The 17946-nt window shown below is 33.8% G+C and overlaps 2 protein-coding genes across 3 annotated transcripts in view; one reads left to right on the top strand and one right to left on the bottom strand.

Moving 5' to 3' along the window:
• Positions 1-1838: 1838 nt before the first annotated feature.
• LOC123704429 (carcinine transporter-like) lies at positions 1839-15562 on the bottom strand. Its single transcript, XM_045652821.1, has 11 exons — positions 15508-15562; positions 14269-14489; positions 13739-13922; positions 8244-8373; positions 7160-7316; positions 5702-5807; positions 4619-4851; positions 4188-4267; positions 3625-3800; positions 2439-2593; positions 1839-1915 (listed from the first exon to the last, which is right to left on the bottom strand). The coding sequence occupies exons 2-11, from the start codon at positions 14487-14489 to the stop codon at positions 1876-1878; spliced, it is 1482 nt and encodes a 493-aa protein (XP_045508777.1). The 5' UTR covers positions 15508-15562; the 3' UTR covers positions 1839-1875.
• A 1331-nt stretch (positions 15563-16893) lies between these two features.
• The window catches only part of LOC123705742 (E3 ubiquitin-protein ligase RNF13), a 31357-nt gene continuing 30304 nt past the window's right edge, over positions 16894-17946 (top strand). The window contains exon 1 of one of the 2 annotated variants that reach the window (XM_045654733.1): positions 16894-17028. The gene's annotated coding sequence lies outside the window, so the exon portion shown is untranslated. Of the gene's footprint in view, positions 17029-17122; positions 17544-17946 lie in introns of those variants that run through there. The other variant, XM_045654734.1, reaches the window with a different exon arrangement.

Raw genomic sequence — 17946 nt, 5'->3', positions numbered from 1 at the left:
TACTAGCTACTACGGACTACCACATGTTCGGTTCGTGTGAATGACTGCAGTGACCTTTTGCTCTAAATATAAACTAAGCTTTGTGCGAAAGACAATAAAGTATGAAATCATTTAAATGCATTCTCAAGTGGGCATTACTTACAAGAAAAGAATTTATTTTTTATAGTAGTTTCAAACGAGAGAAAGTATCCGTTTTTGAACTGGCAGGACTGCGCATTGCGGCAAATATAGAATGGACCAATGGCGTTTGACTTATATAGACTACCTGTTCGAAATATTATTGAATGAACTGGCTACAGCTGCCAGTATTACGAATTCTACACCACAGAACATCTTTTATAATAGATATGTTCTGTGTTCTACACAATATAGAATAGAGCTTTTTTTGTAGTAATTCTTAAAGCACCGTACGATCGGATGATACCTACCTACAATCTTTTATTTACATGATATAAAAGTCATAAACGAATCGTATAAAAATTAATTACTTATAACGTATAGGTACCTAATCCATTATCAGTCATATGAGTCAAGATAGGATGAAGACATGAGTGGGAGGTTTTCTTACGTTGAATTACTTAGTTACCTTGACAAAATAAATGTATATAAATGTGTAGGTACCACAGGTTAATTAATAACAATATTGTGTGCTAATATACACACAGAACTAGGTAGATGAAACTTTTCAATGTTTTGCAAATATTTTATATCGTCAGATATTGGAAGATTGACAGTCAACCTACATTAATATTTATTTTGTGTATTTACGTTTAAACTATGGCCGTGCGTAGGTATTACTCAATTGTCATTTACATAAATAAATAAAATAAATAGTACAAAATCCATCATTATAAATTCGAGTTTGCAATGTATTGAAATTCAATAAAATATGTTTTGTTCCTAAACCACCACAAAATATGTTTAATTAATATAGGTAACTTCATACCTACTTAGCTATCTAAATAAAAAAAAAATCAATAATAAGATACTGGCACGAAAGCAGTGATCAAAAGCCCGCCAAAACAACGAATTAAAAAGCTAATCATACGAGTTACGACCAATCGTGGACTTCGGATTATGTTATAGTTCTCAGTTCCCACAGAGGTTTATATGGTTGGCGTATTGTAATTGACCTGAATTAGTTATCAGGATGTTTACAATTTAAAAGGGCGCAATATAGCGTCAGTAATTATTGTTGATACTTTTAATGAAGCGTTTTAATTAAAATACTTGAGCTACCGCATTATAAGAGTAAGTACATTACATACATTCGCTGTCGGATTGAGAAATATTTTTTTTCGTACGATGAAAACATTACTTATCAAAAATCTAACACAAGAAATTAGATAAAACTGTTTTATTTTTTTATAGTTATCACAGAATACTTAATAACTAACTACTAGCAGGCTACAGTTATGAAGAAAACACAAAATGAAGAAAATTTTCACTCACAACAATAATTCTTCAGTTGCTATGGAAAGTATAGCTTATAATTAAATAAAAAAAAAACTGTAATGATAATAAGGTACGTTTCCATATAATTAACACCATGGGTAATGAGCGTGTAACCCGTTAAAAATCGGTACCTACCTACTTGTTAAAATAAATTGAACCATATTTTATATTATCTGTAACTAAACCTGTTCTTATTTTCATATTCGCGTTTGTATACGCCGAGTCAATAAAAATTTAAATTTATTAAGTAGGTAGGTAGTTAGTTACTAAACTTTCAGAAAATTGTCGTATCATAGAGAATATGTCATTTTGTTATTTATTTCATTTTTGGAAACAATGGAAAATAATTCAGAATTGAAGCTCTTTCAATAACAACACAAGTATATCAAAAACATTTTTTATTAAATAAATAACCTTATATCAGCTGGGATCGATTTGGCCGAGGGGTGCAGACTGCGTTCTGTGAAAGAAGAATGCAATTATGTTTTTGAAGTAGGTACCTCATTTGTTTTAATTATTATTAACAATAAATTAATTATATTATTGTGTAGCTCTAAGGTACCTTATTATAAATAATCTAGCTTCCGCCCACGACTTTGTACGTGCATCCCCGTTTTTCCCCGTTCCTGCAAGAATTTCGGGAAATCCTTTCTTAGCGGATGCCTACGTCCTAACATCTACCTGCATGTCAAATTTCAGCCCGATACGTCCAGTGGTTTGGGCTGTGCGTTGATAGATCACTTATATCAGTCACCTATTTGAGTTTTATATGTATACATACTAGCTGCTCCGCGCGGTTTCACCCCCGTGGCACTCCTGTTGGCCGTAGCGTGATGATATATAGCCTAGCCTTCCTCGATAAATGAGCTATCTAACACCGAAAGGATTTTTCAAATCGGACCAGTAGTTCCCGAGATTAGCGCATTCAAACAAACAAACTCTTCAGCTTTATAATATTAGTATAGATATAGATAAATACTTACTTCTTAACCGGCTGGACCTTCGCCATCACCTCCCACTCGTCCAAGGTCTGCGGCATCCTCTCCCCCTTGGTCTCAGGTAACACCAGCGCTAGAGACGCCCCACTGAGCCCCACCACCCCCACTATGATTAGCGATAGGCCTTCCCATACGCGGTCCTGTAAGATATGGAAGAAGTATTTCTTCTAGAAATTAAATTCGAGAGGAGGCTTCGCCTGTCTGGTCGATTTTTTTTTAATTTCTCAAATTAAATCCTTTTAATCTGAATTTAAACATGGTTCAATCCTAACTTTATACATATTAAGTATATTTTGCTTCTTTATCGTGTTTGTATTTCTTTCAAATTGCAACTACTTATATATTTAAATGATTTTTGTGTATTTTCAAGCCACAGTCGAAAATCTATTTTTCTAATTTTATTGCATCTCTGTCAATCTGACCGTGACCATGTTCGTTGTTAATGTCCAAAACATGTACCTATTTACTTCAGGAAATACTTATACAAAACAAGATACAAATATGTCATGTAAAAAACATGTTAATGCTTTTATGTATTTCATTATTATACAAACGCTAGATTGAATAGCGTTGTTACATAAAGAAAATGACACATAGTGAGGAAACAGACATGTCGAAGAATCTAAAGTTCGACGACACAACTTTTGGTCTTAGGGCGGCTGTTCACGGGCCGCCTCAAGCAGTTGAGACCGACGCGACGCGACGGCTTGAAGCCGCGACCGCGCGTTGAACTATGGACATTCATTCACTGCCGTACATGGACTGCTCGAGCCGTTAACTGCGCGGTTTGTTTTAACCGAACGTTCGAGCAGTCTGTGTACGTCGCTCAGCCGTTAACCGCTCGAGCCACCCGTGTACGGCCGCCCTTAATTTCGTCTAGCCCCCTTTCGCAACACGCGATAAGCAACTTCGTTCCAAAAGACGCTAGCTGATCTTTTACTTTTTCAGAAACTTGTCTTAATTTTCATCAGATATTGCGTAATCTCTATATATAAAAATGAATCCATATTTCCCTTGGTCACGGCATCACGCGTGAACGGGTGGACTGATTTCGATAGTTATTTTTTTTATAATATTCCTTGAAGTAAGAGGATGGTTCTTAGGGAGAGAAAACGTAAACATGTACCACGGGCGAAGCCGGGGCGGACTGCTTGTTATAAATAATACTTACAGAATACACAATAAACGGCGTCACAATGACAGCAGCGAACGCGCTAATGTGCACAAACGACGCGCCAGAAGCGCGCACTACCGTCGGCATCAGTTCTGGCGTCCATTGGATAATGGCCACGTACGACATGTTGTTGAAAAACCGCGCCACTACGGCTAGGGAGACTGATATTATTCCTGAAATAAAGGAAAAAAGGTAGGAATTGATAACCTCACTATACCTGAAAAAAAAAACACGGGAAATTGATTTTATAAGATGTCGGAATAGTTACATTAATCGTTAAAAATTATGGAGTCGAATAGTCTCTAAGAAAAAGTGATTATGCTATTAGTTTCGATAATAGAATAAAATTCCCTAAAAAAAGAAGTCCCAGAATATCAACGAAAGAATAATTATCAACGGAAAGGCCACTGTTGAACTTTTCAAAATAAAAAGTTATATTTTTTTTTTGTAGCTCCTCTTAATACTTCTACAAAATAAGTACACAATGCTTCAGAAAGGATTTTGTACGTTCCCTTTTTTAGCCAACGTATGAGATCAATTTTTCGATGAAATTGAGTTACCTCGAGGTACAAACGCAGTTATGAGACATAAGGCGCCTGCAGCCATCATCGGCGCAAACACCAGCCAGCGCCGTCCTAACCTGAAAGAGAAGATAGGTATAATACCTACTTACGAAATAAAAATACAATCTGGCTTGACCTATTCAAAAGTATGGTAAAAAAAGTCATGATTAATGGTTCGTTTATTAGTTATTACATCTGCAAATATAAAACGTCTTTTAATAATAAATAATTTGGGGATCCTAGAAGACGTTATTGGCAAAATAAAGATATATAACGAAACAATTATTGAACTACGATTATAAAAGCTTATCTAAATACCTCATGATACTACATAAAATACGCGCTATCCGAACAACAGGGTAAAATCTCTGAAAACTAAATTGACAACCAATTACTATAAACGTATAGGTAGGTTTCCAAATACATACCTGTCCAAAAGCAGCAAAAGAACCACGATCGACGGTAATTCCGTAGCAGAAGTGATAGAGAAAGTGACAAAGAAGTCCAGGCCAAGGTTCTCCGACATGCGGATGATGCTGTCGAACATCACGGCGACGGACATGAACGTGAACACAAGAAACAGCACCATGCGGCGCAGGGAGGGAGTTCGGAAGATCAGGGTGATGCCGTGGTCTTCGTCCTTCGTGTTTCTGGCGGTAAGCTTAAAATAAGAATAATCTATGATGTTTAGTTTTTATACCATTCCAATCCATACTTAATATTATAAATGCGAAAGTAACTCTGTCTGTCTGTCTGTTACTCAATCACGCCTAAACTACTGAACCAATTTTCATGATATTTGGTATGGAGATATTTTGATACCCGAGAAAGGACATAGGCTACTTTTATCCTGGGAAAATGACGCAATCCCGGAAATCCCACGGGAACGGGAACTATGCGGCTTTTTCTTTGACTGCGCGGGCGAAGCCGCGGGCGGAAACCTAGTGCTTTATAAATCAGAGACTTGCCAAGCCATAGCTTGGCAAAGTGAAAGATGCGGGTTGTAATCCCGCATTCGTGCATAAATTATGTATTTTTGGGAGGCATTAATGGCCAGGAAGGGGGTTCTGAGGATCAGGGAGATGCCGGTCTAAGTCAATGGTGTTCTTGGCGATTGGCTAAAAAAAGGGCCCAGTACCTAGGTACTTGTCAAAAAAACATGTGTCATTAATTTTAACATCATTTTTAGTTTCCTTTCACTTTCGATGCTAGTAAATATTAGAAATGTGGTAATATCCCTGGAGAATGTAAGGAATAACGAAATATACCTACAATTTATTACACATTTTTACAAAAAAATGTTCTGTGCAATGAAGGCAATTAATTAATTTTGTACTTTAATATAAACATATTCATTTATTCTCATTAGTTACGATTCACCAGAAACAATGAAAATTAAAAGAATTTTATTTGCACTCTACTCTACGTACACTCTATACACTATACATACCGAATAAAAAACTTTCATTTTCCAAACTGTTATTTACTTTATAAAAACATATGAAACTCACAATAAATTGATCCATCACATTCTGAGGTATTTTATTGCCATTAATTTTCTCGAATCTCTTGAGCACCTCAACGGCTTTATCAATCCGACCCTTCGTCGCCAACCACCTAAAAAAATTAGTTTTTTTTTTATTGGACAAAGAATTAAATGCATCTCTTTCTTTATTACTCTTATACGTATCAGAGAGTAAATTTGTTAGAATTAGATAAGAAGACAATAATTATGATTTCTATGTAGTTTAACCCTTAGCTGGTATCGCTCAACTTGGCCAACTTAACTGGTATCGGGGGTAAAAAAAGACCCCATGAGAAAATTAAAAAAAAAATGTTATAAAAACAGGTTTTTTACTTTTTAATACACTTTTATTAATTAAGTAACTCGTATAGTAAGCATTTAACGACAATATAGTGCTCTATAAAGTAATTAACCATACTAATTTTTCAAATCAAATTATATCTTATTTTTGGTTTAATTTTAGTGATGTTCACTTTGAGATCCATAAATTCTACAAAAACTAAAAATTAACATAAAAAATATTCTAACTATAGTTTTCTTATATAGTCGAAATAATAAAAAAATCAACTTTTATCAAAAAACATAGAAAACAAAAAAAATGACAACATATGTACCAGTAACAAAATTCTTAGTAAAATTTCTAACATTTAGAACATATGATCGCTGTTCGCCAGAGGTATGACTAGCTGCTTCTTCTTCATCATCATCTCCTTCGCTGCTACTATCAGAACTTGAAGTTGAGGAGTCAGCTTCTAATACACTCTCTTCAGAACAAGTAGCTATCTCTGCTTCCTCACAATCACTTATTTGTTCATCATCACTTACAGAAGCAGCTGGTCTGTTGAAGGCTTCCGGTTCATTTTCTTCTTTTTCGTCCTCTAATAATTCAGCTATTTGATCGTCAGTCAAAAAACTCTCCGTAATGATCGTTTATAACTCAAAAAATAAAGAAAATAATTTTAGAATAAATTCAGAAAAACTTACACAAATGGTATCGGGGGTGATTTTTGACCCCAGCAGTGTACGTACCTCGGCTCCTTGTAACAGAAAAGTAACACTTGTATGTCGTCCGTTTCACGCCCGAGATGTTATGAGATTAGCTAGATCAACAAGAGTGTAAGTTATAACACTAAAAAGTTATGACCAAAATTTCGTTGCACTGGGGTGATTTTTGACCCCCGATACCAGCTAAGGGTTAAACATTTGTATTGAAATATATTATACGTTCACAAATGTCGTATTCCGTACCTACGAAGCTACTTACGTAGGTTTATGATTCCACTTTTTCGGAAGTTATTTTTTTTTTGTAATATTGAGTTGATATAAACAACAATCATACAAAACAATATACGATACGGTCGAATTAAGAACCTCCTCCTTTTTTAAGTCGGTTAATAAAAATAATATTAGATAATTCGGAAATTAAAAAAAAAAACAAACTAACCTCACACTCTCCGGTACCACGAAGGGCGCCAAGAACCCCACAATCATTGGTATCGAAGTAACTATCATAAGTAACTTCCAATCAGAGACCCATAGAGCTATCCAGGGGAGTAGGATACAACCTCCTCCGAAAAACAGGGCTATGGATATGTTGGATACTACAGTACGGTATTTTGTTCCCACGTACTCTAATACTGAAAATATTATTTATTGTTTTATGAAAATTATAATTGTAAGAACATAAAAATAATTTTAAATTAGTTTAAAAACTAAAATACTTGCGAGTATAGTATTAGTGATCAACTAAGAGTAAAAGCCGCAATATTTATTTTTAATTGTTCTGACTCTTTTAGACTTGATTTTCAGCCACTCTCAATGGATAGATTTAATTCAAACTTTGTACACTTAACAAGGATCGGTAACAACACAATAATTTCGTGAGATTACCTTATAAAGCGTGTTTTTAATACTATATTTCAGAATCATTAATAACTTTTTACTTACCAAGTATAAAAATAAGTATGAAACAGCTGTCCACACACATTCCGGCTACGAAACGACAAGCTGCAAAGTCCCAGAATCCAGACGTGAACATAGAAGCAATATTTCCTATAGCACCAAACGCGTTGGCCACTAGAAACAACCACACAGGTATGTTTATATGTATTCACAAAAGTATTTACCTTACCTACTCAAATGCATATCGATAGGCATATTTATCCGGTATCTCATGGCAAAATCTGGACAGAGAGGAGTTAAATTCCTGTCAATTATAAAAATGGGGTCCATTCTTCGCTAGACGGTATTTTCGAATTTACAACGACCTTATTTTTGAATAACGAACCAATTGAATTTAGGATTTCATCATATTGACCAACCGAATAACCACACTGCCACTTGCCACTCAATTAAAAAGACTGAGAGGGAAATAGAAAAATAGATGTTGTGCGATTCTCAGACCAACCTGATATGCACACAAAATTTCATGAAAATCAGTCAAGCCATTTCGGATGAGTTTAACTACAAACACCGCGACACAAGAATTTTAATGATTAGTTTTTATTAATATTATTAAGTTGACTCACATATAAGAACGGGCAGTCTCCCATATCTATCAGCTAATGTACCACATAGTATACCACCGACGATTGACCCAAGGAAACTTATGGATTGCGTCCAAGGCACCAAGCTAGCTTTATCGCAAACCCACTCACGCTAAAAGGAAATAGAAAACGTTCTACCTATATAGCTTTTCAGCTCAAGAGCTTATAGTGCAAATGTGGGATAATTTCTAAAACTTGTAATTAAATCAGATAATAATTGTTGTATTATAAATTATTGTTTAGGTCTATTATATTATTTTTTTATATATATTTTATTAGTTCTTATGTTTCTGTTTCATCTACGAAACAGAAACATAAGAACGCAGACTTTTCTGATCAAATCTCATCGTTGTCTCAACTTTGATAACTCTACCTGTTCGTGTCCAATACTTCAATGTACAAAATCTATGAAATATCTGGGTGTTGTGTTGGACGATAAGCTAAATTTTCAGGAACACATTGATTTGTTATCTGGAAGAATACGCAAACTTATCTGTGTATTTAAATGCCTGAGAAACGTTGCGGATAAAGATGTCATAAAATCTGTATATTATGCCTTGTGTCAATCCCTCCTCTCTTATTGCATAACCTCTTGGGGAGGAGCACCGAAAACTTTTCTGTTAAAACTGGAAAGAGCCCAGAGAGCTGTACTAAAGGTTGGTTCCTTCTTACCTTTTTATCACCCAACGACCGCCCTCTACGCAAAATGGGATGTTTTAACCGTTCGTCAACTCTTTGTTCTTCATACCATTCTCAGACAACACAGTTTACTCATATATGACTCTCAAAAATTAAAAACAAAGCGTCGATTAGATAGAGTTTGTGATCAATATACACCTAATACATCGCGGGTCTCAAACCATAGGGGCGTATATGCAAAAATGCGATTTTTCGTTTTTAATGCCATTGGATTCTACTTTAAGCAATACATAACCTCAATTTTTCTTATAATTTAATACTGATTACTTTTTGTATAAAATGCAAAATATTATTTGCCGTAAGCTAGACAGTCTACAATTATTGTTAGGCCATATAGCCGTATAATAGACGTAAGAGCAATATTATTGCTTATTGAGGCAGTTTTGACATGCCTTATAGACGTATGCACATACGACTGTTTGTTTTATTTTAACCTGAAATCATTGTATCGAGCTATATAGACGTATGCACATACGATCATCAATGTCAACATGATCCTGGGGATATTTAGTCATCACTGCGGACGTATGCACATACGTCTACATATTTTAGTATTGCTGTCTCCAGATTTCGTCACTAGGAGGATGTCACAGAGCAAGTTGGTGGACGTATCGTCATGTCAACAACACGGAAACACGATCATTCTGCAGTGAGATGCCAAAGCGAGTATATGTAATTCTAATGCGTGGAATAACTTTAGTGAATATACTATATATTATATATCTTCTTAATATATATAAATCTCGTGTCACAATGTTTGTCTTCAATGGACTCCTAAACCACATAACCGATTATAATAAAATTCGCACCCCATGTACAGTTCGATCCAACTTGAGAGATAGGATAGTTTAAATTTCAAAACGTTTTAGAGAAAGCATGCGAAGCCGCGGGCGGTAAGCTAGTTATTTTATAAAGAACATTTCATGGAAAATAATAAGGTTCCTATCTGCAAGATTTCATACAAAGAATTAATTCTGGAAAATAATATAGATTTTCACAAGCCGAGGATAGACCAATGTTGGTGTCATAAGTTTGAGCAGTTACCCGAAGAAGAACAGAAAGAAAAACAGGAGGAGTATGAAAAACATGTTAATAGGAAAGAATATGCCAAAGAAGAAAAGAAGAAGATAAATTAAAGGCAATGGTTGACTCTACTCTTCTTGTCTATACCTTTGATTTCGAAGCAGTATTATACTGTCCCTAATGGACATTTTGGGTAAACCTATCTTTTATAAAAGGAAATTGGGCTTTATGAATTTCACAATACATAATGCAGTGAGCAAACTGGGCTACTGTTACTTTTGGCCAGAGTACGAGAGAAATAGAGGGGTGAATGAAGTCTCAACATGTTTGTATACTTATATCACCAAGCTTACCAATGTGGAACACCTGATTCTTTATTCTGATTGCTGCCCAGGACAAAATCGAAATTCAGTGGTGGCTTCAATGCTAAGATATGTAATGATGTCTCCAGCAAATCATGTAAAAATTAGGTTATCAATTTGGCCAGTATATTTTTTTTATTAATGTACATCGATTACTCCGAGGTTTCTGGACCGATCTATGTGATTCTTTTTTTGTTTGATGTGTAATGGTGTCGAATTGGTCTCATAAAAAATTTATTCGGATAGGCCTAGCAGTTTTTATTTTATGAGCATTTTTGTCTGATCTCGATGACTTAACACGTTCACTGCGGCACAGAAATATCTGTACTTTCCATTACTGCGTTACGGGTCGTTTTAAACCTTGTCCTATACCAGAGATTGTGGCGGCACGAGGCATATTAAACCCCACCGCCCGTAGGAGACCAAAATCGTTTTTCTGGCGCCAAATAAGACAAAGTGTGCGACTTTTGTCGTGATTATTATTAACAATGAGTTCATTAACCTAAATCTACCGTCGCCCGTGGTTAGATTAGTTAGTTTAGATTCTAGGGGTAAAATAAAATGTGGGGTTTGATGTACCCCATACCGCACTGAACAATAGCAGTTTTTCATATAATTTAGTGATGGGAAAAGAAATATCGATTTTATTTAATTGTATTTATTTATCAAACTTATGGATGTTTTTCATTAAAACAGGCCAAACAATAATATTGTTTGCAACCAGTGCATTCTGTGAGAATTTTCTTTACCTTTTTCGGCCTCACGACTTGTTAAGAAGGTGCGGAGTTTTTCGTAACATCCTACACATCTACTCTTCTTTGATCCCTTTAAGAGATGATGTGCCTTGTTTGTTGGCTTGTTGACTTGGGCAAGAGTTAAATTTTGATGAGCCATACACCGATTGCCGGGTGTTTTGGATTTGCCGCTAGTTGATTCAATGAACAAACACACTAATAGTAATCATGATTATCAACCTATTTGAAGAAATTTACTCAACATGTCACATTCACGTTTCTATTAACGATATTTATTATAACGAGTAGTTAGTATGTTTGAAAATTACCTGTATCCACATTCAAGTCCTTCTTTGTAAAAGTTCAATAAGTTGTTCCACAAATAGTCTCGAATGCGTTGCACAACACTAACCGCGTGAAGCTAGCTTAGGGTGCGGTACGAGGTGCGTGGTGGTACGAGGTGTTCGCAACCTCGTTCCGCACTGTGTTAGAATTTTTATTTGTTCAGTGCGGCACGAGGTCTAAGAAACCCGGTATTAAGGTCGGTATACCATTGAACTAGGAATCAATAGCACATCTCAGATATATAGATATCACTTTCCTACACTAAACCAGATGGAAGTTATGCCTCCCGCACGACAGAGAAGTTTAAGTTTTTTGCTACCGCTATAACGACGAGACACGGACAGGGTGTTTCAAGCCCTGTTTCGCAGCTAACGTGTTAATTGAAATCTAGCAAGTAACTTTAATACACTTCCCGGTAACCGATTAAGCTGAAATTTTGTAAACGTATGTAAATTGGATAACGATGAAACATTATCATGACAAGGAGCTGATTTGATGATGGAATCGGAAGGTGGCCATAGGAACTCAGTAATATATTGACTCAACTTTATCGAGTTTGGGCTCGTTTGATTCGTGTTGATAAATACATTATAAAGTATTAAAAATAACTACGTTAAAAACAACCCACTTCAATAACGGAAAAGTAAAAAAAAAAAATCTGATATTATTAATTACTACATATTATTATTTAGATGTGCTATATATTAAATAACTTTGAAGTCGGTGCCAAGCACTAAGCACTTAGTATCAAACCTATTTAGTAAATAGCACATCTAAATAATATGTTATAATTAATAACATCAAATCTTCTTTTTATTTTTTACTTTTCCGTTACATATTGAAGTCGGTTGTTTTTAACGTAGTTCTAAATGTTTGTGACTTTAGTCATTTAAAGTAGGTAAGTAACTATGTTCAGATTTATAAATAAATTTAATTTTTTATATGCTTATTTTTATTTTCACACAGAAAATATTGTGTAATTACGTCCATTTGTTTTTTTTTGTCTAGATTGTAGAATAAAACTGGTTTATACCTCTACTTTGAATTCAAACGCCTCTCAATATAAATGTCAAGCCAAACAGGCGTAAGATTTTTAAAAACCGCGTAAATAACGTTAATTTCGATGGGTTCTCATTCCTAAATTACAATATTTTGAGTCACCAACTAGGTAAAAATAAATATAAGTATAAATATTAATAATTTAAGGAGAAGGGTTTTACGTCCATAAATTCCATACATTTATGGGGGAAATTTGACGGAGTTTTGCCGTCTATTCGTCATGGCAAATAGACGTATCAGCTAAAAACTAGTGTTACAGAGGGAATATCTCAAAACCAAGCATTCCATATTAACTGCAGTGTAAATATATAGCTACATGCAAAAACACAACAAGGTGGCTCAATCACAAAAAAAGTTATTAAGTTTTTTGTCTCTCCTGAAAAGTAGGGGTTTTGTGGATACGCCCCTATGGTTTGAGACCCGCGACATCATTCACTCGTCGTTTCTTTTGCTTTCAAGGTAGTTATTTGTATAATAAGTTAAATGGTAAATTATCTATTTATTCATTGACTACAGGTGCTTGCAAATCAAAAACTTCAACATGGCTAAAAAGTCTCGATTATGAATCTACTGAGAATTTAATACGCTACGTAAAACTATAGTAAATTTTAATATATACATAAAACACACACACACGCATACATGCATACACATACACACACACACACATATACACGAACACACTTTCACACACACTCACTTATATACTCTACAATATAGGTACCAAATCTATTCTTGTATAAATTGTTCTTTTTTTTAACTTTTGTAAAATGTTAAATTTTTATCTAACATTTAAGATATTATATTTCCCCTTTTGTTTCTCTTTTGTACTATGTTTTGTACCTCTAAACGGTTATTTCATGTTTTTAATATTATGTTACTAAGCAAATATTAAACGGTTCGACTGGGTGAGTGCCTGGCGATCTGCATTACAGGCTTTGCCTATCGCAGACACCAGTCCTCTCCAATTTATACTATGTAATACTTTGTAACTGTAGTTGTAAGTTTTTGAGGAAAATAAATAAATAAATAAATAAATATTATGCAACATATTTGATTCAAGTTTATTAACAAACATTAGATACCATCTTTAACAATTACCCAATAGCCAAAAATCACTATACCAAAGATACGCAACTATAACAGAAACGTATTTTAGCTTTATTGCAATATCAAAATTTTTGCTACTTCTGTATTATTTTCTATCCTCTCCTGAACATTTTACAATTTTTTCGAAAAGCTCTTTAAAACCAACCTCGCTCACAACAGTAGAATAAGGAATATCGTCCAAAATAAACTCCCAACCATTCTGACAAGGAACTAGTGGTGTATTTGCATCTGGTGGTCGTAATGTCTCCAACACTTGAGTCCAATTACCATCGAACATCATGCAATTATCAACATCGTAGTCTCCTGTGGATGGTACCGATAATTGTCGTCTGAAAGATCGGTAATTTGTCGGTTTTTCACAATAAAATTTTACTCTTACTTACTCTAGAGAGTAAAAATGTGAAAACGAAAAAAAACCATCGAAAAACATTAAAAAAATTGAAAATATTGTATAAATCGAGGTAAAAATCATCTATAACTAACTTGTGTAAACTGTACGTTATTGTTAAGGGATTAAAAGCATCCTTCAAGGATTCATAATACTTGTAATAATACCTTACTGAAAACGCTCAAATTATAAGAATAAAGGTAAGAATAAAATAAATTATTATTATATGATATAATAAAATACAATTTGTAAATTTTCTATCTATCCCTTTCATGTCGTATATTTACCTGAGATTAATATCCAACGATGCCAATTCAGGCACTCTACACCAGTGTTCCTGAGGTGTAGCTGTGATAAACATTTGCACAAAATACGAGAACGCCCATGCAAAACCAAACGGTAGCATCACTATACATAGCAAACGTTGGTACAACCCTAATTCACCAACACTAGCGATAACTGCTTCCAATGCAGAACCTATATTGTCTGATTCTTCTTTGGGACTCATCTGAAATTAGGGAAACTAGTTTCAACTTTAAGAAAAAGAGACTAAAAAATAGTGAATCCATGAATTTGTAGGTACTAATATTTACCTAGTAATGCACAAAATAGTCTACAGGGAACTAGTAACGATTATTTTTTTACATTAAGCGGGAAAAATGATTTATTTTTCCAATACTTGCATGTTTCTGCTAAGTTCAAACTTTAAACTACATAATTATTTACAAAAATCTTACTGATTTGCAGTATGCAAAATACAAAGTCGTCTGCTTTCAAAAGAAAACTTTTTCAAGCTTTTGTATAATTTTTCATTGCTACTATGCAACTAATCTATTGGTTGCGTGATGGCCTATAGTTATATGCACGTTATACATATGTATAGCCCTAAATCCTAATAGACACTATTTACACAGAAGTAACAGAAGTATTTTTCAATGCAATTGTTCCTGAGATTAGTAAACAAACTCAGTTTTTAAATATAATCTGAATAGAATTAAGACATAAGTACATAACTTCATAGTTTACCCAGCTCGATCTGCGTTCTATACCTACCTAAATAACTGGGCTATCATATTTTTTCTGAACATTTTATAGTAATACCAACCAATCCATACTTTTAAAGTCACATTATTTTATTTATTCACTTCAAACTTACCATTATAATTCAATATGTCCACACAATGATGAATCTAGAATACTATTAATCATAAATTCGGTTGTTTTCATTTATACTTTGTACGAGAGCAAAGCGATTGTAAATTGTACTAAAATAATTATACAAGTTTACGAATTATTCGTTGATAAAATGTGTCCTATCAATCTTTTATCACACACGCGTTGATTATCTTTAATATATTTGATCACTATTTAATTTAATTGATACTAATCATATTTAGTGTTTAATCGGTCGCTAGGCTAGGGAATGATTAGCGTTTTAATTGGAAAAAAAACTTATCATTCTAAACATGGGCCATAGGTATCCATTTCTCGTTTCTCATAATTATTATCTTGACTTTTGTAACCACCTTTTTTTCTTATCCTCAGCAACACCATTTTCTAATTATGGATTATCGATCGATTGTTCAATTATATTATTAATCTTGTAATCGGATTCAATCTGAAACAAGAATTATTATTATAATAACAAAAATCCGACTACATGTTTTTGCTTTATTTATTTCCTAATCAATTATTTATTTTAAGTTATTTATACATACCTATTCGTATTTTCTTTATGATACCAAGCTCCATGAATTTTTAAACATTAATTCTTTTCAGATTTTTTGGCGCCATAAATTCTTGATTTTGTATTTTTTTCGTCACACGACCACTCACATAAAAAAATGGACTCGCTAAAATTCAATTCCATATATTACTACCTAAAGGTCACCGGCTACGGGCTAATCATGGTGGCACCCTGCTCATTGCCACTTCAATGTGCTAATCCAGCAAGCTATGTCGGTGACTCCGGTTAAATATTCATTATAATTAATAATATTAGGTACTTATGTAGTAATATCACTATATTCTCTTTATATTTTTATAATAATATGGATGAAAAGCAATAGGATTACCTACTCCGCCCTTCAATGTTTATTTATTTAATATGTGTTAATAAGATTAGAAATAGTTCAAGTAATTGAACTACTAATACTGCAAATTCGCTAATAGTATTTAGAAATAATTATTTACGCAACACTATTTTCTAGAGCTAGAGTGTAGGTAGATACTTACGGATACAAAAGGGGATAGTATTATATTGTAAATTTCCTCGCCTGTTAATTAAATTTAGCGATACAGATTGAATGTATATTTGCATTCCCTAGATTAAACAATAATGTGGTGTTAAGTTAAGATTAAAGACCAAGTCTAAGTTGAGTCTTTTTTAAAATATGTCATAGCTACACATAACATACATAAACTAACAGTGTCCATGCCTTAGGTCCATACTCTCACAATATGGTACACCTTGTAAAGTATAGTATCGTATAGTCGATTTGAATAAGTACCACTCTAAAAGTGCTAAAATCCCCTCTTAGGCCGCGTTTCCACCTGCAAGAAAATTTCCGCGAGAAATGTCTGACAGTCTGTCTGACAGCAACTTGCAAGTCTACTTGCAGGTGGAAACGCGGAATAAGAATTGCAAATTGCTGTCGGACAGACTGTCGGACATTTCTCGCGGAAGTTTTCTTGCAGGTGGACAGGCGGCCTTAGCCTTGCGGTGGATATGAAAATATCAAATGTCTGTAAACCACATAGGTACAGTGTAGCACATTAAAACTACGACTAATATTAACAAATACCAAACTCCAGGCATCTTACAGTATTATTATAAAAGTAAAAAAAAATATGTTCTGACGTTTAGAATGACATTGTAATTGTCAATCGATTTGACAGTTGACATCATTTTTTCCATCTATGAAGTAATCAGTCGTAATTAAAACGAACTAAAGTTAATCATTTTATCGATTAATCGTCTAAATAGTGTTAATTTTCGCAAAATTATAAGTTTAATGTGTACAAAGACGGCTTTTTTACTATTTACCGTAAGTACAAGTGATTCGTATCTAGATGTAAATAATGGACGAAGTTTTACGATAGATGTATGTACCCATAATAATGTCGAACAAAATGAATTTTATTATTATTGTCAACACGTGATTCATTGCTGGGATGTGTGTCTCGACGCTAAATTGGATTAAACCAGCACCCCACGGCCCGTATCGAAGATCGGGCTTCATTTCTCGCTTAAACAACACGTTGAAATGTTGTTCATTCGCGTTCAATGTTTTTGTTACGAAATTGCTTTGTTATCACTCGCAAACAATTCCGAGTTATAGAATATACAATGACCTATCTGTGCCAATCTTTATCTGAGTGTGCTTAATATGTTTTGATAAGTGATTAAGATGAGAATGGTAACGCCAGTGTTGAAAAAATCTTTGCAATTTTGAAACACGTAATTTAACAGCAGTCAAGCATATATAATGCGTGTTTTGTGCTGCATTTCATAACTGTATTGATGCTAGTTGCATTATTAGATTGCACTTGTTATTTATAGGTATGTATTAAATTTCATTATTTGACCTTAGCTATAGAAAAGTTAATTATAATGTGTGTATAGCACCCAAACCGTCATGTAATTAGCAAAACAATGGAACAATTAGATGTGATGATATATTAATCAACATCATAATATAATACAAAAGTAATGCAGTATGACCTAGATATTTCAAAATATGTTTTTATTTAAAATAATTTATTGCCTAATAATAATAGAAAGTACTAACGTAATGGCACCGAATACCGACCACTGATTGATACGGCTAAATGAATCCTTTAAAAGATAAATTAAATACTCTAGAGGTCATAAGAAAAAATGATATTATGAAAGATTACGAACTTATATTTTAAAATATGCACATAATTGTATTTCATAATGGCTTTTTATTACCTAAATTTGG

The sequence above is a fragment of the Colias croceus genome, chromosome 2 (genome assembly GCF_905220415.1).
Source record: "Colias croceus chromosome 2, ilColCroc2.1".
Lineage (NCBI taxonomy): Eukaryota > Metazoa > Arthropoda > Insecta > Lepidoptera > Pieridae > Colias > Colias croceus.
Note: the sequence above shows the minus strand (reverse complement) of the source record. Positions and strands in the feature narration are given on the sequence as shown.